We start from the raw sequence: 21,868 nt of genomic DNA, 5'->3' as shown, positions 1-21,868 counted from the left end.
GGTGAACTAAACAAGACCATAGAGGCACGGGTAGGAAGGAGTAGGGACTGACACATGTGAAGCTAAGGCCCGGGCATCCTCCGGCCAGTTACGGCATCTAGTGTAGTTGACGTCCCTTGCGGCGCCCATTCCACCTGCTAATTGACAAGATCCAACACCAAAACCCGCCAGGCGCCATTCCTGCCAAACTTGCTCGCCGTATGTGTTTCGGATCACAGCTCACTTGACTCATTCGACGCTAGACAGTGGACTACAACATTCGAGCCTTCGAGGACGTCTCGAGGAAGCAAACCATCAAGACCACCGGTTCTACATTTATCCAGGGGTCCCGTGTCACGGTAAAAGCGACAATGCGACGACTAGACTAGCCCATATATGATGACTTCTAAGTTCTAGTACGATCACGTATTTCTGCCAGTGCCAGCTCCCATGGCAGATGCGCGCGCTTTGTGGTCTACTAGAGGTCAGTTGTCATGATCGATCGCCAGGAATTCCATGCAAAACTAGCTCGACATCTGTCAGTTAACTTTGACCGGACATTTCACTGTCACTGTGGAATAATCAACTGTAAGTATCACTTCAATGCAGTTATGTACTTATAGTCTTGCAACTATAAATCGAATAATTAGCGTAACCATTTTTTCCTTTTTCTTTTTTGAAAGGGCAGAGTGTTGGCTGTTCTCACCGGATTCCAGTCCCCCATCTCTGACCTTCTATAGTGGAAGGTGGATCTCCGTATGTTGACACAAGATCGCACCAATTGCTCGAGCACTTCGAAACTCCTTGCAGCACTTCTACTCGGAAACTTGGAAGGTCTGGTTTCGAAACTCGGATCTGACTTTCCTAGTAAACACCTAAACCTCCGAGATTCGAAACCGGACCCTCCAGTTTCCGGTGCATGTTTCTAAAATGATCATAACTTTCTGCGTTCAGAGTCAAAATTAGATAATCTGTATATGCATTTTAATCGTCTCGATAAGAGCTATACAACAGTGAAGTTCAGTTGAAAATTTTATACTTTATAGCAGGGTCAATAGATAAGAGCTATACTTTAATCCGACAGCGATTTATAGCAGCGTTTCCCAGTTGGCCCAACACGCACTCTCGCTTGACTTGCCTCTTGGCCTTGTAATATGGGTCACTTGTAAATAAGGCCAAGCCGGACGCAGTGCAACTCAATGATCTCTCATAATACTCCTATATATATGCCGCTTTCTTCTATGCGCACCACACCACCATGGCAATTAGAAACCGGAAATTTGCCAACATGGCCCTGCTAGCGCTTCTGTTCCAAGCAATCCTAACAACATGGTGCGTTGTGTCCCTCCAAAGCTCATCTGCTACCCCAAATCAACCTGCACTTCCACCAAGCAATCCCTGCATCCCAAGCGAGCGGGATGCTCTTCTCGACTTCAAGAAGGGCCACAGATCCTAGAAACTACCTGTCATCCTGGCAGGGCAAGAACTGTTGCGCATGGACGGGCATCGAGTGCAGCAAGCGAAATGGCCGCATTGTGGGCCTTTGGCTCAGCAGTGCAGGACTTGGAGGTAAGATAAGCCCCTCCTTGCTTGCACTATGACACTTGAAGTCCTTGAGCCTTCAAGGGAATGATTTCGGAGGCACACCAATCCCAGAATTTATTGGTAATTTCAAGAACATGCAGTATCTTAGCCTCTCCTATGCCAATTTCAGTGGGCAGATACCACCTCATATTGGCAACCTCTCGAAGTTGCTTGACCTCGATATAAAGGGTTATGAAGATTCAAACATTTACTCAACTAACCTTGCATGGCTAGCACGCCTGTCAACACTAGAATCTCTTGAGTTGGACCGGGTGAACCTAAGCGCTGCCATTGACTGGGCTCACTCTCTCAACATGCTTCCATCCCTGGTGTACCTTAGTCTTTGTGCATGTGGCATACGGAACACTATTCCTCCCCCAGTACATATGAACCTCACATCACTAGCGACAGCATACCTCAGTGGTAACCCATTTAATTCACTTGTTGATATCAAGCATTTCTTTTGGCCCTTCTGGGTTCTTCCCAGACTTGAGACTATACTTCTAGTTGGTTGTGGGCTGCAAGGTTCCCTCCCAGAGGTTCTGGGAAACTCAACATCCCTCGTAGTCTTGTATCTCAACAACAACGACCTTACAGAGGTCCCAACAACGTTGAAGAGGCTGCGTACCTTGGAATCATTGTACCTTGCCGAAAATAACATCAATGGAGACATACAAGATTTATTGGCAAGATTGCCTGAGAAAAGCTTGCGCAATTTAGAATTGTACACAAACAATTTGACTGGGAGCTTGCCTTCTCAAAAAGAGCATTTGATGGACCTTTATACTCTCTGTCTCAGCGATAACAGGATCTCTGGAAATATACCACTTTGGATAGGAGAACACACAAACCTGACGAAACTAGAGCTCGATTCCAACAACCTAGATGGCATGGTCACAGAATCCCATTTGTCAAAACTAGCTCGTTTAAAGGCTCTAGGATTGTCCTATAACTCCTTAACTATGGTACTTGACCAGTCCTGGGTTCCTCCTTTCAAACTATTTCTCGCGAGTTTACGATCTTGTAGACTAGGGCCTAAATTCCCAGAATGGCTGAAATCTCAAGATAAGATGTTTATTCTTGATATCTCAAATACAAGCATAGATGATGCTATACCTGATTGGTTCTGGTCCACGTTTTCAAACACGGAGTATTTGGTTCTATCAAGGAATCATATTAGATCGAGGTAAGCTACGGCGGTGAAATTTGGGAAAATGGCAGCAAGTGCAATGGATTTCAGTATATTAATCTTCTGGAAGGTAGTATGCCAAAGGTTTCAGAAAATTTAACGTATCTTGACCTATCCAGAAACAATATATCAGGGCCACTACCACTTGATTTTGGAGCTCTAATATTAGAATCACTTGTTCTCTTCAAAAATTCCCTATCTGGTATAATTCCCAATTCCTTTTGTCAACTGAAGTACTTAGAATTTGTAGATCTATCAGGAAATCTACTACAATGTCCATTTCCTAATTGCTTGGATAGTTCAGAAGAAGGGAACATGTCAATCACTACTAGCTCTTCAAGGTGCAAATGATTTCAAAGATATTCATGCTGAACTTAAATGACAACAAACTTTCACTCCAAAACTGCCAGTACCTAATATTTCTTGATCTTGCATTTAATCAGTTTTCTGGGAGCTTACCAACATGGATAGGTGACAAGTTATTGTCCTTAGCATTTCTTCGCTTGCGCTCAAATATGTTCACTGGAGACATCCCTACTCAGCTTAGCAAGATGAAGGATCTTCAGTACTTGGACTTAGCTTCTAACAACTTCTCAGGGACCATACCACGGTCACTCGTGCATTTGAAGGCAATGTCCCACATGCCTGCTGATAATGACTCACTTTCAAATGTTGTCTACTATGGATGGTCTCTTTGGGGCTCAAGATCTGGAAGCATGGTTTTTGTTCAAGATGGTCCATTTAATTTTGTTTTATTTTCGCCTGACTTCAGTCACATCGTTATGTTCTACACCGACAACTTATCGGTTGTCACAAAAGGGCAGCAACTTGAATTTACAACTGGAATCAGGTTGATGGTCAACCTTGATCTGCCTTGTAACAAGTTAACGGGGAAGATTCCTGAAGAAATTAGTACATTAACTGCATTGAAAAGCTTAAACCTCTCATGGAACAATCTGAGCGGGACAATCCCAACGAAAGTCGGTAACTTACAGTCTCTGGAATCTTTGGATCTATCATATAATGAACTTTCTGGAGAAATCCCTACGAGCATATCATCTATGACAGCGCTGAGCCACTTGAATTTATCCTACAACAATTTGTCTGGACAAATACCATCTGGATATCAGCTACGAACACTTGATAATCAGGCATCCATATATATTGGAAACCCTGGTCTTTGTGGTCCACCTCTCTCGAAGAATTGTTCAGAACCAAAGCCACCACCAGATGCCATGTATGAGCATAAAGATGCGAGCGACGCATTGTTCTTGTACCTCGGTCTGGGCGTAGGATCAGCGATGGGCCTCTGGGCTGTCTACTTCAGCTTGTTGTTCAACCGGAAGTGGAGAATTGCTTGCTTCTTGTTTTCTGATCGCTTGTATGACCAGGTTTATGTCAAGGTGGCCCTGACTTGGGCTTTCTTGACAAGGGCATTGGATAGAAGCTGAGATCACAAGCACAACCAATTATGTAGTAGTAGGCTAGTAGCTTGTAGTGAAATGAAGCATCAGGAACCTACTTCTGTAATCATATCCATATATGATACTTATGAATAAAGGTTGGACTGAACCTTCTTCAGGGGTCTGTGATAAGATATTTTCCCACCTTGGAATGGCCGTAACGTTTTCAGCATTGCGTTTATACTACTTCCTTTGAGCTATCGTTCTCACGATCAGGTGCCATTCACATGGGCAGAGAAGTCGATGCAATTGTAAGTTTCTATTCTCATTCACGTGGCAACTGAGATCGATGTAATTGTAAGAACTCTCCTAGTGCGGTAGGGCCACAATTTGCAACGAGTCAGACAGTGTGACTGCTAGGCTGCTTCTATAGTGCTTCTTCTCTGAATATTCAGACGTACTCCTTGAGTCTCAAGACTCATTCAGTGTCAGACAATTTGGGTTTTGGTCTTTCGTATGCATGGGTTTTGAGTTTTATGCAGATTTTTTCACAGGTTATCACATGATTTTGGCTCCATTTGTCGTTGTCAGCACTCACCTACACTTGCAACCAAAAATTTTGTTCTGGTAGCTACACTTGCTGCCTAACTTTTCAGAAAGGATGTTTTTTCTGGTCCTTCGAACCAAAGTAGCACCTAAATAGGTATACAAAATTTATTCCCTCAGTTAAAATTTGATGGTAGGAGTACCTCTTAATGGTATTAAAAAGGTTTCTTTTTTTTCTGCAAAGGGATAGTGATCATCATATTGAGTACCAAATGTTCATTACTGGACCACCACGGTAAAGTATGCTAATTGCTATCCGGCTGCCGCAACGGCCCAACTGCAAAACTATACGTCTCCCAGTTCCGGCGTTGCAGAACTCTACACTTTTTCCCGAATCAAACGGTAAAGACGGCAAACGTTCACGTACACGTACGTACACTCACCCCTATAAACATACACGCAACCTTACCTCTATGAGCACCTTCAAAAAACTGAGCCGGCAAATCCTCAAGATTAACGAAGTCACCACTAGAGCTTCACTATCAACGGCACGTGTTCGAACCTTTGACTCGACACCGGTGAATAAATCATATAAATATTCAGTAAAAACATACTACTAATTATAAAATTTATTTACAACGAGGTGCATATTTCATTGATCCGGTCCAGAACATGCGTACAAATACACTACTGGTACAACAACCTGTGGTCCCAGGCTTCCTTCCTTCACAAATACTCGTACACGTTGCAGTACATACGAATACATACGTCTACGGCGACCCCACCCCCGGCCGGTCGCTTCACCTCGCCGTGCGCGTCATCCACCCATGCCCATCCTCGCTCACTCACTTGCCGGGGACGAAGTTGGTGGCGTAGGCCCAGGCGTTGTTGTTGACGGGGTCGGCGAGGTGGTCGGCGAGGTTCTCCAGGGGCCCCTTGCCGGTGACGATGGCCTGCACGAAGAACCCGAACATGGAGAACATGGCGAGGCGGCCGTTCTTGAGCTCCTTGACCTTGAGCTCGGCGAAGGCCTCGGGGTCGTCGGCGAGCCCCAGCGGGTCGAAGCTGCCGCCGGGGTAGAGCGGGTCGACGACCTCGCCGAGCGGGCCGCCGGCAATGCGGTACCCCTCGACGGCGCCCATGAGCACGACCTGGCAGGCCCAGATGGCGAGGATGCTCTGCGCATGGATCAGGCTCGGGTTGCCGAGGTAGTCAAGGCCGCCCTCGCTGAAGATCTGGGAACCCGCCTTGAACCAGACGGCCTCGCCGAACTTGACGCCGTTGCGGGCGAGCAGCTCGGGGAAGACGCAGCCGAGCGCGCCGAGCATGGCCCAGCGGGAGTGGATGACCTCCAGCTCGCGGTTCTTGGCGAAGGTCTCGGGGTCGGCCGAGAGCCCGGCGGTGTCCCAGCCGTAGTCACCGGGGAACTCGCCGGTCAGGTAGCTCGGGGGCTCGCCGGAGAGCGGGCCGAGGTACAGGACGCGGTCGGGCCCGTACCACGGGCTGCCGGACGCCGCGGGCTTCGGCTTGGCGCCACCGGTCTTGCGCATTGTGATGCGGCCCTCGCCGAACACGTCCCTGGTGCTGGCCGCCGGCTTGCCGACGAGCGCACGGGAGGTGAGAGCCATGGTGGCGGCGGCCATCTCGATCAGATCACTCCTCTTGCTGTGATGCTCTGCTCTGTGTTTGTGTTCTGGTGTGATGATTGTGTCGGAACACCGGCAGCTGCTCTGCTTTTATACATGTGGATTGGATAGGAGGCCATCTTTTGCTGGGCTGGGATTGGCCGGATGGTCCCTGCTGGGATGGCTTGGCAGCTGACGTGGCGCATGGAGGGCCCCAGTGGCCTATCACACAAGAATCCTGGGGAGTTCCATGTAGGAATGGGCAGAACGAATCAGGAACTGCCACTTGCCATTGTGGAAAAGGAGTGGATGAGAATGAGATAGGCATGGTTTTGTTATCACGTGCTTCTTGCTAATTGCCGAAAGTAATCAATGAAGTGTTGGTGTTGATAGATCTTGATCCCAACGGGTGGCTCTCCGCTGACTACCGTAGGTACTTCGAAAGCGCAAATGCTTTACGTGTCATTTTTTTAGAATAAGAGCAACAAATAAATTAGATTACATTTTTTCAATTATTTAGTTCGCCATTTAGATTGGCATACGACAAGGTCGAAGCTACATAGGGGTGCATATGCATATGCACCCAGACCAAACTGTAAAATGGGTGATTATGATAAAAATTACAATTCCCTATTGTTCGAGTCTATACATCCACAAGGTAGGAGCACCCTCCACTTAAATTTTCTCTAACTTCACTATTTATAAATTAGTTTTGTGGCATTCATGATCAGTGGCGGTCTGATGGAGCTACATTAAGGTCAAACTGGCCAGTCAGCAAAGTACTTAAGTAACACTTGTCAACACAGTCCATTGCTACATGGGCCAATTGGCAAAGTTCTTAGGCAACACTTCTCGATAGAGTCCATTGCTACATGGACCGGGCAGTTGCAATGGGGGGGGGGGGGGGGGGGGGGGGGGGGGGAGCTAAATAAAGTAGGCTGCTTTTCCTCAAAAAAAAAGTAGGTGCTAACTGGGTTAACTCTTCGTGCAAGCTGTCCGGTCCAGCCCAACCCGTCTATCTATCACGGTCTGAATTCCAGAAGGTCCATAGAGATGATGGGCCGCAAAGTTGCCTTCTTTTTTTCAGGGCGCAAAGTTTATTTTTACTAAGCTTCTCTTATGACTGCCAAAAAGAAAAGGTATAATAATGAAACTTCTCCTTCCGTCTATGTCTCGGCACCAATTAGGTTATGTTGATAGCTAATTTTCACCACATTTTTCAGTTACCGTCAGTTTGGCCATTTCAATATACAAAGACTATAAGTAGCCCCTGCACTCACGCTAGAGAAGAACTCTGCTGCTTTCTTATTGCAGTTGGAAACAGGTAAAAAAACATGGGCAAGGTCAAAACAGTAATGACCTAGACTCTCATTCCTAATCCTAAACGTCAAACGGTGGAAAATTTCCTCTTAAACTCTCTGCCTTAACTCCTAACTCATGCCACACAACAAGGTTGATACTAAAATCAAACTCACATTCTAATTTTCTCACCAACTTCTGTCTCTAATTTTATACCGCTTCCATTCCATAGCATGTCAAACGCATCGTTGAAGGGATGTTATATGACCATATACGTGAGAAATGAAGGACAAAGTCCCAACTAAAATTGTGAACAGATTCCTTCCTACTTACGTGGTAATGGGACAAACGTACGTTTACGAATAATCATGTCCTAATTTATTACCCTACTTTTTCTAAAAAGAACGGCAGATCTTATAGTATCAAACTCATGTGCAAGTGCATAATTTCAACACAGCTTCCCTCACCTTTGCTCCTTTTTTCTGCTTCCGGCGAAGTTGTCGTCACCTTTTTTCCAGTAGCGGTAGCGCACGCGGCTAGCAACCGCAAGCTAGAACTTGGGAGATGCTCGCACTAAACATGAGCCACGGAGGCACGGAGACGTATGCAAATGCAACGACAATCATTCATACATGATCATTGCTCCTTTTGCCTCCATCTGTAAAAATGTACTCCAAAGCAGGACATACTACAATATATGCATTCACGTCTTTTGTTTAATATTCCAAATTCTGGATCAAAATTTAATATTCCAAATAATTGTACCATTGACACCTTAACTATTTTTTTAATCAAAAGATAAGCTTGGAGGGTTCTTTGCTTTTGATATCCTACTACTTTATATCTTGTCAACGAGACACGCAGCTACGTGACAACAAAAATAACAAAAGGGAGCGTGGAGATTTGTATGGTGTGTTGTGCTATATGCTATCTTACCGGCCACTCTTCCAGAGCTAGCACACAGTTCCTTCACGAGCTCAGCCTACCTTGACGTCCACCCACCCATCAATCTATCAATCCCCATTATTCTTGTGAACCAAAAGTCGAAGAAGACATTGCATGGCAACCATACACATGTTATTATAGCCTGCAATTATCCGATAAGCACAGATCAACTCGTGGATGCTTGGCTTTTCCGGGTTTGCTTTCCGGCCGTCAGAACGCAGAAGGATCCATGGACGGTTTGGTGTGCCTGGAGACGGACGGACGGAAAGCAGTGAACGGCTCGGCTGCGAGATCAAGATGGCTGTCGCCTGCCGGCAAGGCGCACAAGTGCGGGTGACGCGTGATGCAACTAGCAGGCCTGCAATGCTCAAGAACAAGATGCCACTACTCCCAGTCTCCCACCCTCCCAGCAATCATTGCTCTTCCACGGAGTGGTGCGACGATTTGTTACTCTCCGCCATCATTGATTCATTGTTACCAGTTGTTACTGATACGAGTCTTGCTCGGTGGTAGCATTTGTGTCAAGCCCTGATACGTCGTGATACCACACGGCACAATGTGCGTTTACAATCTGTGAAAACACAGTTTTTTTTTTCAGGTAGTTGGAATTTTCAGAGAGAAAAGCTAAGAATTTGCTCTAAGGTCCCGTTTGGGTCCTTTCATTTTGAAGGAATTGGAATCTATTTAATGGAGTAGGCTAATTTATGTTGGAATGTGGCATTCCACAACTTTCCAAAGTTTAGATATAAGCCTATCTTAAATTCATGGGTGGGAGATGGAAATTGATTCTATAGATTATGATTATTAGAATGGAATTCAATTCTTATAGCACGCTCTTGGACTCGCTTCTCTATAGTAGAAATGCAGCATATAAATATCTCTCCCATATCACCAACTATAATATACAACTATATTCCACATACAATTATATTAGCTTAATTAATTTATATCTAAATTATGATTATTAGAATGGAATTCAATTCCAAGATCCAAACGGGGCCTAATTGTAATATAGCCCGTGTGTACATGGAACTGGATCGTATGCTATAATAAATGTAAAAAAACAAAAGGAAATAAGAATCATGGCGGCGGGAGGACTTGAGTAGCTGTTACGAATTTGGGCAACAACGGTCGCTTGCATGCGTAAGCGTAATGGAGATACATTTGGTCGAGAAATGGATATGCATGAAACGGCAGCAGGAGGGGGAAGGCAACGATATAGATCTCGATCAGGAGTTGACAGAGGAAGAGAAGAAATTCTTTAGATGGCGAACCAACCGGATCAAGAAAACATCGAAGCTAAGGTTCTGGAGATTACAATTGAGATTCGATGGCAGATGTGTCACCAAAACAATGAACCATGGTTCTAGCTTTTAGCTAGCTGGGGATGCCCCTCATCAGATCTGGCTGGACCATTCCTCGGAATTTTGTAACAGGTTGTTTTGTTTGGCAAGCAATTTAACTGTGCCTGTGATTTTCTAATAAAGTTAAATCTAATTCCAATTCCATAAAAGATCTGAAAAAAAAGGAAAAAGAAAGAAAAATTACGGCGCAAAATTGGAGACGCAAAACCAAAAGGCGTCACATGTGGCGATGGCGACGACGCGCAAACCCCAACAAGTCAGCGACGCGCCAGATGGCTGGCTGGCTGGCTATATAAACCAGACGAGATGACCCTGGAGACAGCGCCACCCAACCCGCCGCCCACGGCGCGAAGTAGAAGACGCGTCCCACCGGAGAACCGGGAGAGCTTGTCCTCCATTCACCATCCGTCCATCCGCCGCCCACCGCCGATGGCGTCCGCGCCTGCCCCCGGCGTGGTGGTGGTGTTCGACTTCGACCGCACCATCATCGACTGGGACAGCGACGACTGGGTCGTCACCAAGCTCGGCGCCGCCGACGCCTTCCAGCGCCTGCGCCCCACCATGCGCTGGAACCCTCTCATGGTAACGCCCAAGAGACGTCTCCTGACTTCATCATCTGATAATCTCCGCATCGATCGGGCAAACGAATGATGATGCCCGCTGCCTCTGCTTGCTCTGCTTCTCCTTCTGCACTTTCTCCAGGACAGGATGATGGAGGAGCTGCACGCGCGGGGGAAGACGGTGGAAGACATCCGCGACTGCCTCAGGAGCGCGCCGCTCGACGCGCACGTCATCTCCGCGATCAAGACGGCGGCGTCGTTAGGGTACGCCGCCCTGCCGCCCCATGCGGCCATGCCCATGAGTTCTAGGCTTGACTGTAGCATTTGCATTTGGGATTGATCGATCTTTGGTGATGCTGCTCCGGCTGCAGGTGTGACCTGAAGGTGGTCAGCGACGCCAACACCTTCTTCATCGAGACCGTCCTGGCGCACCACGGCGTGCTCGGCTGCTTCTCCGAGATCAGCACCAACCCAGCGCGCGTCGACGCCGACGGCAGGCTCAGGATCTCGCCGTTCCACGACTCCGCGAGCGCGCCACACGGGTGCAGCCTCTGCCCTGACAACATGTGCAAGGTATGGACAGTAGGACGGTGGATCAGTTCTGGTATTCAATGTCAGATTTCCAATCCTTCACTCACCGCACGTGGCCAGTGGCGGGTGCAGACAAAAGAAAGAAGCAAGATCTATCCAAAAATGAATCGCTACGATATTATTTACTGTAAGATAATGATGCGCTCTGCAATCTGAATCTCTGAATTTTAGGCAGAATATTTGCTCGACAACTTAGTAATTTTCTTTCTCCTAAAACCTCTGTACATTCTCCATATCAAGATGTGTAAACAACAATAATCAATGATGTTCAGTGTAAACTAAGAGGTTGCTTACCATATGCAGGGCAAGATAATCGAGAAGATCCAGGCAATAGCCAGCACCAAGGACCAGCATTTCATATACATTGGTGATGGGAAGGGAGATTACTGCCCCTCCCTCAAGCTGGGTGAAGGGGACTATGTTATGCCAAAGGAGAACTACCCCCTGTGGAACCTCATCTGTAGCAACAAGCACCTTCTCAAGGCTGAAGTTCATCCATGGAATAGCGGCGAGGAACTGGAAAAGATTCTACTTGAGTTGGTCAACAGGATGATCACCCCACCTGCACAAGTGTCCCCATTTGACTGCAGCAAATGCGAGATGAGCAAACCAACATCCACTGAAGTAGGCCACCATCAGGCCCTCCGTGTGCCACACTGATCAGTGATTGATTCTTAGTTTGCAAGTAGAGGCCTGAGTGTCTGATCATTTCTGTATGCCTCCATTGATAGAAGTCCTCAAGTCTTGATAGAAGTCCTCAGTCTGCATTCAAAATGCAGCGATTTAGTAGATGGATAATCTGTGTGCCATTACTCAATAAACTGTAGCATGATATCAAAAAATATTAATCAACACCGCATTGCTAGTGAAGCAGGGAACTATGTATCCAAGTTTCCAGAGCTGAAATTCAGTATGTTAAGCGTCTAGAATAAATCTGGTAAAATAGTGAAGAGAGTAACAAGGACTATATATGCTACAAATAGGAAGTTCAGGAGTTTACCCTTACTGTTTCTGTTCATCGGTACGCAGAATTACAAATATGTTGAACTTGCTTCTGGTCTGATCTTGTCTGTGTGGACACTATTAAGAGCCCACTAGTAGCATTTTAGATTGCAGGAATAAAAGGAATGGCTGAACTGGTGGAAACACATCAATAATACAACCACTAATTTTAATCCAGCTACGCCTTCGTTCCTTCTTTGTTCCCATGACCTAGCAGCTTTAGCAAGCTCCTGTAGTTTTCCTCCATATGGGTGCATCTGGGATCAATGGCATCTGATATTTGGCCTTATGAAGTTCTCCAGCCTTCACCAGAATATCAACCATAAAAGCAGAGTTCCGTTGTAACGGTAATCTGTAGACACTACTATTAGTCAACTGTATAAAGTAGTTCCTCGTTTCATCAAATAGCCTGCAGAACTACAAGCTGACAGAAAACCTAGAAATTAGATCATATTGGGCCTCTTCCTGCCATCTATCAACTGTTGGAAAGTTTCCAGTGCCTTGCATGCATGACCACGGTTAGAACTTAGAAGTTAGAGCAACCACAGTCCACAGATGGTCACATTCCATGCAACTTCATCATATGTTGACTCATAGAAATAGCATCTCGGCATCTGTTACGTTCTCACACTTCCCATGTCAACTAGAGCATTGGAATATTCAAATTCTTCCAAACGATTTTGATTGCCTATTAATATAGTTGGAGCATGCAGCTTAAGGATGCCAGTAGCCAAATCAGAGCAACACTTCAGGAGATTACTGGTGTGATGAGGCCTTTTGTTTCCTTGCAACATTGAACGGAAGCATTCTATTACCTCGTACATTCATCAACTCTAACATACCCTGAAAGTATCACTGTCCATGAAAACACGTCTGTTTCTTTCGGTCCATCAAATACCAATAGTTGACTTTCAGGCACCCCGATTGTGCATGAATGTCAACAAGCATTCTCAAAAACTAAAGTATCTCTTTGCAATCCACTTTTCAGAACACATACATGAACCTTGTCTCTGCATCTTAAATCCATCAAGCTAGTACAACTAAAAATGCCTAAATAATTGTATTTGTATCTGTTAGTTGAAAAAACTTTAGAAATCACCTGCTTGAAACTCTTCAAACCTTCCTCACAGTACCTTCCAATATAAAATCCTGAGATAAGTGTGTTCCAAGAAAATGTCAATCTGCAACTATGCATAAGGTCAAGAGTGCTGCACCTAGAACAACATCAACTTTCACATCAAAGCAACTATTCACAAGAGCATCACTTCAGCACCTCTCCTGATCACCAAAGCAGGAAGAACCTGAGTTTCATGCAACCCTATGGTCTTCATAATAGTAGGTAATTAGTAATTGCTTATCTCATCGCCAGATTCGACATGCTTCTTGAAAACGAGCACGAGCATGCTCTATTGACCGTCCCTTTCCAGCATGACTCTGACCATGCTGTGTTCCAATCAAGCAGTTAATTCCCAATAGCATCACTTCCCAGCCCCGCTGAGCAGGGAATTCCATGAGACATCAGTTCGCACGGGCAAGGCACCCCACGTCCCCTTCCCCATTCCCCACAGGTCACGCAAGCCTTGACCAAGGAGGAACGAACACGCGACACGAGCCATGCGAAATCCTGATGCAGATATACCACATGAGCATGCACCTGCCTCGTAAAGTCTCAGGCCAAGCACCACCGTACAGGCCTCGATTGCCGTTGCAGGCGCAAACCCGTTGGGTCATGCATGTGTGCCTTTCTTTCCTGTGCGGCACTCCATCGAACGGCCTCCAGGCATCGTCCAGGCGGCCGCAGTGGCAGCAGATGTCGAGCAGTGAGTCGTGTCAGGCTGTGCAGCGGCCCTGATGGAAGTGGCGGAGCGCGCGGCGGGTAGCGCAGACCTGCTGCGCCCGCGGGGCCCAGAAAGCCGGAGCTCCTCCGCGTGGGCGTGGGCGCGGGCGTGGGAATCGGCGCTCCGGCGTGCATCGGCGTGGGTCGATGGGGAGGAGTCCACTGAGAGGAAGCAGCGGGCGTTGAGGGAGGCCGGCGGCGGTGGCGGGAAGTGGATTGTGGACAAGGAGCGAGAGACGGAGAGAGGGAGGGGAACAGAGAAGCCATGGATTTGGTCGCTGCAAACACGGAAACGACAACGATGCGCCAGACTACCAGGCAGAGAGGCAGCGACACCACCAGAGCTGAGAGCCCGTCAAAAATGCGCGTCCACAGAGAAAGGGCCCTTCGAAGGGAACGCCTCTGCTGCTAGGAGACGTAAACGAAGAAATCCGGTTCCACCAGCAGCGAGCCTACGGTACTCGCTCAGTTGCTCTCAGTTTTGCACACGAAACAACGACCGTACGCAAATTGACCCAGCTAGTGTACATGTCGCGAACAAAGGGGATGAACTTCAAACTGGCTCATTCGGATTTCGCATTACACAGCACATAAAGCCACGATATACAGGAAAGCATCAAGATTCCATTAGTTCCAACTGGTTCCGTGGGATAACATTAATTTACTCATCTAATACAGAAGTACTTGAAGCAAATCTACATTTTGAAGTCTCTATAGCTTATAGCCTTACAGCAAAGAACACGATATAGCATATAGCACACATCATGCGCCATGTCAAGTACTCAGGTCAGCTAACAGTTACTACTATATATCCGAAAGCCTATCCGGGGACGGACCCTCTGTTGCTGATTATTATCCTAGAAACCCCAACTCCCGCCCATCATGACTGAGCAGGAAACTAAACAGGGTACTGCACGACATCATTAAGAAGCGGCATCCGAAACAACATGGTCCAGGCTCTGAAGAGGCACTTGTCCAAGAAACTCTCTAAAGCAACTCTCCCAAGTAAGCATTAGCAGGTGATCTCGTTTCATCATCAGTCTGATTCTTCCATCTCATCATCGGACTGTGGGTTCTCCACTTCACTACCACTGCTCATGCCGTTGTTTGCTGACAGGAAGTAGTCTTTAACCGAGCTGTCTTCTACCTTGTACTTCACAAACTTCACAGCTGCTGCATCTTCATTTCCGCAGCCCTTCCTCTTTCGTATGCCATTAGTCTCCACCTTCATTGACTGAGCAGCAGCCATAAACGCATTACCTGTGGTCTCCATCTCCACAGCATCTTCATCCTCACTGCCTTTGGTGGTGTCCATAACCTCCTCACCACTCTGCTTATCAATGAAGAAAAGGTCTGCGCCTGAATGAATCATCCTGTTCCCAAAGCCATTCTTGACTTCATCATAAATAAGCCTCCCCTTAATCCAAGAACTGTTATCTCCAAACACTTTGAGCCCCTTATCTTCAAGGTCAACAAGCCACTCTGCAAAAAGAAAATTATACAGTTCAGTTCTACTTGAGTAATCACCTCACAAGACTTGATAATTGAAAATCAATGAGGTCATCTCATATCTGCACATACTGAGAAGAGCTTGGGGAGTATTGGCAATTGGTTTGCTGACTGCACCAAATACAGCTTTACAAGTAGCCCACTTGATGAGGTAATTGGGAACATTCGAGATTGAGAAGGCGTTGACAAACGACATTGCTCTCCCTTGATCACCTTTCCTCCTATCAGAAGAAATGAAATGAGAAGATGTTTCCAACACCTGCTAAGTTTTGGTTATAGTAACTCTTTATCACCTGGCATCATTAACCGCATCAAGAGTGATAATCAATCTTGACAAATATATAGGCAAGAGGTCAGCTTGATCAACTCCAGAAACATTGTTAATGAAAGAATAATCCACCAAGATCAGAGCATCATAAATGGCATCTCTCACCAAGATTTCATCATCAGCACTCTGAGTAACCAGAAAGCAAGTGCAACACAAATTAGATGACTCAAGAAACCTGATAGGGCAACTGACAACAAACTTTTTTTCTCAAACACGCAGGAGAACTGCGTATTATTGTATTAATAGAACTGACACCAAACTCACTGTCAATACAGGTAGAATCCCTAGTCTGCTATCTGAATGATACTTTTAGATTCTAAACAGTAAAAAAAAGTAATCAACTACTCAGGAAACCTAAATAATAAAGTACAAAAATTCAACCAGTCTGACAACATTATGCAAAAGATAACTCACAGTGACCAAATTCAAGTAGAGAACTAACATGGCTTGTGATAATGAACACTACAACCAAGGATAATTGGGCGTACAAACCCTAGTTTGCCAGGTACACACAAAGTAGCATAATAATGAACTGAAACAAAAGGGCATACTAAGATGAACCGCAGATCAGACTTCAACCTGTGCAGATCACAAAGATGAGATACAACTCCATCCCAAGTCACGCTCCATGCGATGTTGAGAGCAAAATGTTATACTAACACCAGCTTTTGTGAAACATAATACTCATATACTGTTCTGCTCTCCTCTTTAGTTTCCACAAATTAAGAAAGACCCCTGAGTCCAAGCACAATTGAAGTACAAGGCAACAAGTTGCAGAGTTCTTATCTGACAAAGGTAATCCATGCTAGATAACTAGTTTACAGAACCAGTAATGAAAAAGCATGATAATGACTCATGTTTCTTAATTCATGAAATGAGTTTACTAAGCTATTTGCATTGTTTCTTATGGTCCATACAACTACCACATATGTATTGTTGAATGCTTAATTAGTACTTATAACTTTCTTAATAAGTAGTCAAATCATGATAATACTAGCTTGCTAAGACATCAGCTACAAACATAACATCCTCAATTGCTCATTAGTCATTAGTAAAGAAAAACTTACCAGTAGTGAGTAAACAGGCAGCGGAGAGTTCAAGAGCATGTTCAGCAGGACCCCTATTAGATCCATGAGCAAGGACACCAACATAATGTTAAGTCACTACAGCTGATTATAAAAGGAGCAATAAGAACATAGTCACCATCCACTCACCGAAGAAATGCTGGTTCTGGAAGACCGGGATGGAGCTGACTGCCCACATCTTGAGCTCCTTCTGCAGCTCAGCACGAGGTACCCCTGTTCCATTCTGCACCTTGAGGCAGAGCCTGAGCAGGAACGCCTCAGCCACCACCACCCCAGCAAGGTACTCAACGCTGCAGCCTTCCTTCATGAGCTCTCGCCTGGCCTCCTCTCCAGCGAGTGGGAACAGCACCTGGAACGGGCATCTGTCCATCGAGTGGCGCACGCTCCACACCTTGACGAGCTCCCCAAAGGCAGGCAGCAGTCTCCCTGCGTCGGCGCTGGCCCCATCAGCGGAGGCGGCGGGGCGGCTGCTGCAGATGCTGATGTAGCTGAGCACGGCCTCGACGAGGGCCTCGGTCTCCCTGCGCGTCTTGTCGGAGTGGAAGAGCTCGGAGATGACGGGGGCCAGCAGCGCGAGCGGCTTGGCGGCACCGGGCGAGGAGGCGGTGAAGGCGGAGAGGAGCTGGAGCAGGGAGCGGAGGTCGCCGGGGCTGTCGTGGAAGGAGAGCGCGGAGAAGAACCAGATGGCCTCGAGCGGCGGGTCCGGGTAGCCGCTGAGGACCCGGGAGAAGACGCGGTGGAAATTGGTGAGGTCGGCGGCGCCGGGGGCCGGGGCGGCGGAGACGGCGGCAAGGAAGCCCGAGGCGGAGTCGCGGAGGAGGGACTCGAGGCTGTTGAAGCAGAGGGCGGCTCCCATGGAGGGGAAGTCCACCACGAGGGGGCCGGCGGCCATGGCGCGGCGGGGGGCGAGGCGAATTGGTTCAAATCGGGGGCGGGAGTGACGAAACCCTAACCCTAGGTTCGAGAGAAGTGGGGGTTTCGGGGAGGCCGAGGGGAGGGGAGGGGTTTGGGTTCAAAATGGTCGAGGGTGGGGGCTTGGGAGTTGCGGCCGTGGTGGTTTTTGAAGACGGGAGGGGGCGGGCTGGGTGACACTGACTGATGGAGCCCTGTGGTCAGTGAGTGAAGAGGAGCTGTGGGAGATGGCTGGTTCGGTTGGGTTGGGCTTCAGATGGGTTTTAGGCCTAGTTTAAAATGGGCTAAATCTATCACACTGAATTGGGCGATACTGGTTGGGTTGTGCCTGTGTCGGGTTCAAGCCTGATTGGGTTGCCTTTCCTACCGAGCCAGTCTCGAGAACGAGGCCCCATGTGGAGGCCCTGCGTATGCAGCACCAGCTAGTTTGGTTGCATGGTTTGCTCGGAGATGGTGATTGGGTGTACAAATACAGATCAAGTTTAACCGTGTGTTTGGTTCTGGGGTCGAAATGGGTTGGGTTGGAGCCGATCCACTCCGACCCATGTTTGGTTGGAGAAGAGGTGGGTTGGGTTCATCCCATATGGGGAATATTCCCCTAATATCTAGGTTCATCCGATCCTCCCAAAATGAAGGGGCCGTCTTGACCTAGTTGGATGGCGTCGCGCTCCGTTTCTCGTGCTCGCCCGACGCCGCCATTGTCCGCCCACCCCCGCCGCCGCCTGCCCACCGCTGGCCTACCCTCCGTCCGCCCGGCGCCCTCTCGCAGCCGCCTGCCCCATGGCCGGCGGCGCAGCTCCTCCGCGGCTCCAACTGCGCGGCACCCTCTGGCTGTGGCCCCTAAGGCCGGCGCGAGTAGGGAGCTGAGGCCGGCGGCGGGGGCGGGTTCTGGCTGGCGGTGGGGTTGCTCGGGCCGGCACGGAAAGGGGGCTCAGGCACTGGGCGGCGGCGCAGGGAGCTGGGGAGGCAGGGGCGGCGACGCGCGGGAGTCTAGGGAGGCAGGGGCGGCGGCGCAGGTGGGGGACGGCAATGCAGGGAGCAGGGTGGGAGGGCGGCACGCCGGCGGCCGAGGACTGGCCGGGAAGGAGCCGTGGAGGAGGACTGGTTGCGGGAGGAGAGGAGTAAGAAGATGGAAGGGAGGGGGAAAAATAAGAGGCTTACAGGTGGGCCCCACGACTGACAGGTGGGTTCCACAACTAATGGTGTTAAAAGGACATCCATCCAACCCTCTCAATCTCTCCAACCAAACAAAAGATTGGTCGGCTCCAACCCACCCATCCAAACACGGGATGGGTCGACTCCAACCCACAAAAGTGGGTCGGCTCCAACCCAACCCACATCATCCCAAAACCAAACGCATGCTAAAAAAATGATGCAGCATCAGTTTGTTTAGTTGGCTGGATACAATTTGGTAGTCACCTCTTGCATGAACTGGTGAGGTTACCACCAGGCAGTCCATGAGACCAAATAATAAGTTTGAAGGCAATATTACATCAATTTCCAAACCACAAATATAAAGACTAGAGCTTGAACTAACATTATTGCAGACTGCACTATTATTATTGCATCTTTACATGTAAATGCTTTATTCTTCAGGTCAGCAACAGCAGCAGCAACAGCAGCAGGCTTCACCTTTCCTTCATCTTGTTGCCCATAGAATGCCGCCAAAGCTTCTTCTCTTGTGTTGTATCATTTGTAGCATGTGTTGACGTAAAATCTGGACCACGGACTATTCGTTGGCAACACACGAGGACCTGGAAGATCTGCTTAACTCCAGTGCAGGCTCCAAATCGATTCGCGAGTGGTGCAAGGCGTGCCAGTCAATTTGACCTGCAAGTAGACGTAAAATTCATGAGCCGATAGGCGGCGAAGCCTTCGAGCTCATAGGTAGGCGTTCTTTGAATAAACACCATTAAGATATATTCAATGTAATCATGTGGTGTAAACAAATAGAAGCATTAATGGCATGTGCCATCGGTTGTATAAGCCGATGGGCTAAGATAAAGCATTAATCACAACAGCCATAAAAGGGAGCACCTTGTTAACCACGTGCTTATCAGGATAAGCTAACAGATCTAGCCAATATCTTGATAAGTGTATTGAACTTAGACAAGGTAACACAAATGAGAGGATATTGGCATCAATCTACTAACTTAAAAGACTAGAACATAGCAACAACGACTAGTCGATGCTGACTGTACGCAACAGATACATTAACAGATCTTAATTAATGTCTTGAGAAGTGTATTGAACTTAGACAATGCAACACGAATAAGAGGGCATCAACTTCGATCTGTCGACATAAAAGGCTAGAGCACAATCACCAAGGATCTCTTGCTTACCATTTACAAGCCGATTAAGGTAACAAAGTCTAATCGATGTCATGATCATATAATTGAACTTAGACAAGGTAACACGGTGAGAGGGTATTAACTTCGACCCGTTAATCTTAACAGACAGGCTCGCAGCAGCAAGGCCTCATATGTGCCCCTATCGGCTCAATGACATCATCGTACTTCCGTGAGATACGAATAAGATTTGACCGAAGCATCGGCTCTCAATAGCAGCGTGCTAAGGTTAGAGGCCTGATGGTTAGCAATACAAGGGGCAGGGGTAAAGATCTATCGGACCTAGCATATATGACGCAAGAAAAGCATGCAAGATCTATCAGCCGATACGATCTGATAACTGTGAACGTTTAAAAAAGGCAAGGGACCCGATGAAGACAACCTAACCAGATCTAAAACGTTCAATAACTTGAGCAACGTCGAAGACAAACAGAATATTGGACAAAACCTAGAAAGTTCTACTTGCAATCTAAGTTAACTCAATAACTAGCCACACAACCGAATAACAGAATATAAGACTTAACTTAGAAAGTTGTGATATAGATCGCAATGACCGGGTGACGGTACTTGCAAGTTCGCCGGGTATCGAAACCGATGCAGCCCTACGCGTAAGAAGAAACTCGTCGAAAAGCTACATTACTCCTACTTCTAAGGGTTTGGCAGTGTGGCACCGAAAGGTTGTAGTGATTGATCGAGAGATATCTATTACAAGGCTCACATGTTTATATTTATACCCTGGAGCAAGCTAAAGTCCTAGTTGATTATGACATGAGCTATTACAATTATTGCCTAAAAACTATCTAAGATAACTTTCTTCACGCTTTCCCTTATTTAGTGGAGACACCGTGTCGGCATCGTGCTCTTTTGGCTTCTATCGGCTCCGGGACTCTGATCCTTCCATCATTGACCCTGGCGGATGCGCCTAACTTGCCCTGGCTGCCTCTTCGTTCATCAGCTCTTGGAATCTTATCCTCAACAGTTGACCCTGGTCAAAAACCGGTATCAACAGCTAGAGGTAGGCCATAGGTGGTGACAGCCCTATTAGTCCTTTGTAATCCTCCATGTTTGGATATAGCATAGAGTCGTTGGCTGGAGGCGCCTAACTAATTCAGGGTAAGCCGGTGCCCGAAGCGAGTAGCTTAACCGAGAGATCAATGTTTAACTTATCTAGTGCTATCCATAGGAATCCTCTCTATCCTTCACCTACCATTGGTTGGTTGTTCTTGGATACTAGTGCCATAGGTATACACACACGTTCCCCTAGATTCGATACCCTTGGAATACTCTGAGGTGAAAGCTACAACGGTATCCGTGCGCTTGCGAATTCATTCTCTATTGCTAAATATACCAACAAGCTTTCTGGTGCCGTTGTTGGGGAACGGTTGTTGTTTATATATGAACCTAGTTATCCTCATATCTTTTGCTTTTCTTTGTTTCTACCTCTACCCCCGCTATCCATGGAAGGTTATCCTTGTACATACCTTTCGACCCTTAGGGGTGAGTCTTTAGAGCCATCCTTTATGGAACCCAATTCCTCATCCGGCTACGAGATTCATCCCTCACTCATAGAGCTAGTTCAGCAAAATTCCTTCTCAGGGTTAAGTTATGAGGATCCCTATCATCACCTACAAGAGTTTGAGCACTTGTGTTCTTGTCAGAGAATATCCGGCTTGACACAGGACGCTCTCAAGAGGAAGCTTTTCCTTTCTCTCTCTCTCGGGGAGAGAGAAAGTGGTACCTTCGCCTAGAGGAGAGTGTGATC

The 21,868-nt window shown here is 47.2% G+C and overlaps 4 protein-coding genes across 4 annotated transcripts; 2 read left to right on the top strand and 2 right to left on the bottom strand.

Moving 5' to 3' along the window:
* The first annotated feature begins 3,303 nt into the window (after positions 1-3,303).
* Positions 3,304-4,203, top strand: LOC101756386 (leucine-rich repeat receptor protein kinase EMS1). The gene has a single exon (XM_022826688.1). The coding sequence runs from the start codon at positions 3,304-3,306 to the stop codon at positions 4,201-4,203; it is 900 nt and encodes a 299-aa protein (XP_022682423.1).
* Positions 4,204-5,293: 1,090 nt separating this feature from the next.
* On the bottom strand, positions 5,294-6,424 carry LOC101767618 (chlorophyll a-b binding protein of LHCII type 1). The gene has a single exon (XM_004969026.4). It carries the CDS (start codon positions 6,342-6,344, stop codon positions 5,547-5,549), a length of 798 nt encoding a protein of 265 aa, XP_004969083.1. The 5' UTR covers positions 6,345-6,424; the 3' UTR covers positions 5,294-5,546.
* Positions 6,425-10,267: 3,843 nt separating this feature from the next.
* On the top strand, positions 10,268-11,963 carry LOC101767220 (thiamine phosphate phosphatase-like protein). Its single transcript, XM_004969025.4, has 4 exons — positions 10,268-10,516; positions 10,637-10,758; positions 10,866-11,067; positions 11,389-11,963. The coding sequence occupies exons 1-4, from the start codon at positions 10,364-10,366 to the stop codon at positions 11,743-11,745; spliced, it is 834 nt and encodes a 277-aa protein (XP_004969082.2). The 5' UTR covers positions 10,268-10,363; the 3' UTR covers positions 11,746-11,963.
* A 2,565-nt stretch (positions 11,964-14,528) lies between these two features.
* LOC101766804 lies at positions 14,529-17,860 on the bottom strand. The gene is made up of 5 exons (XM_004969024.3): positions 16,976-17,860; positions 16,829-16,881; positions 15,727-15,887; positions 15,506-15,654; positions 14,529-15,406 (listed from the first exon to the last, which is right to left on the bottom strand). Exons 1-5 carry the CDS (start codon positions 17,736-17,738, stop codon positions 14,961-14,963), a joined length of 1,572 nt encoding a protein of 523 aa, XP_004969081.1. The 5' UTR covers positions 17,739-17,860; the 3' UTR covers positions 14,529-14,960.
* Between the last annotated feature and the right edge of the window lie 4,008 nt (positions 17,861-21,868).

This window comes from Setaria italica, chromosome V (assembly GCF_000263155.2).
Source record: "Setaria italica strain Yugu1 chromosome V, Setaria_italica_v2.0, whole genome shotgun sequence".
Lineage (NCBI taxonomy): Eukaryota > Viridiplantae > Streptophyta > Magnoliopsida > Poales > Poaceae > Setaria > Setaria italica.
Note: the sequence above shows the minus strand (reverse complement) of the source record. Positions and strands in the feature narration are given on the sequence as shown.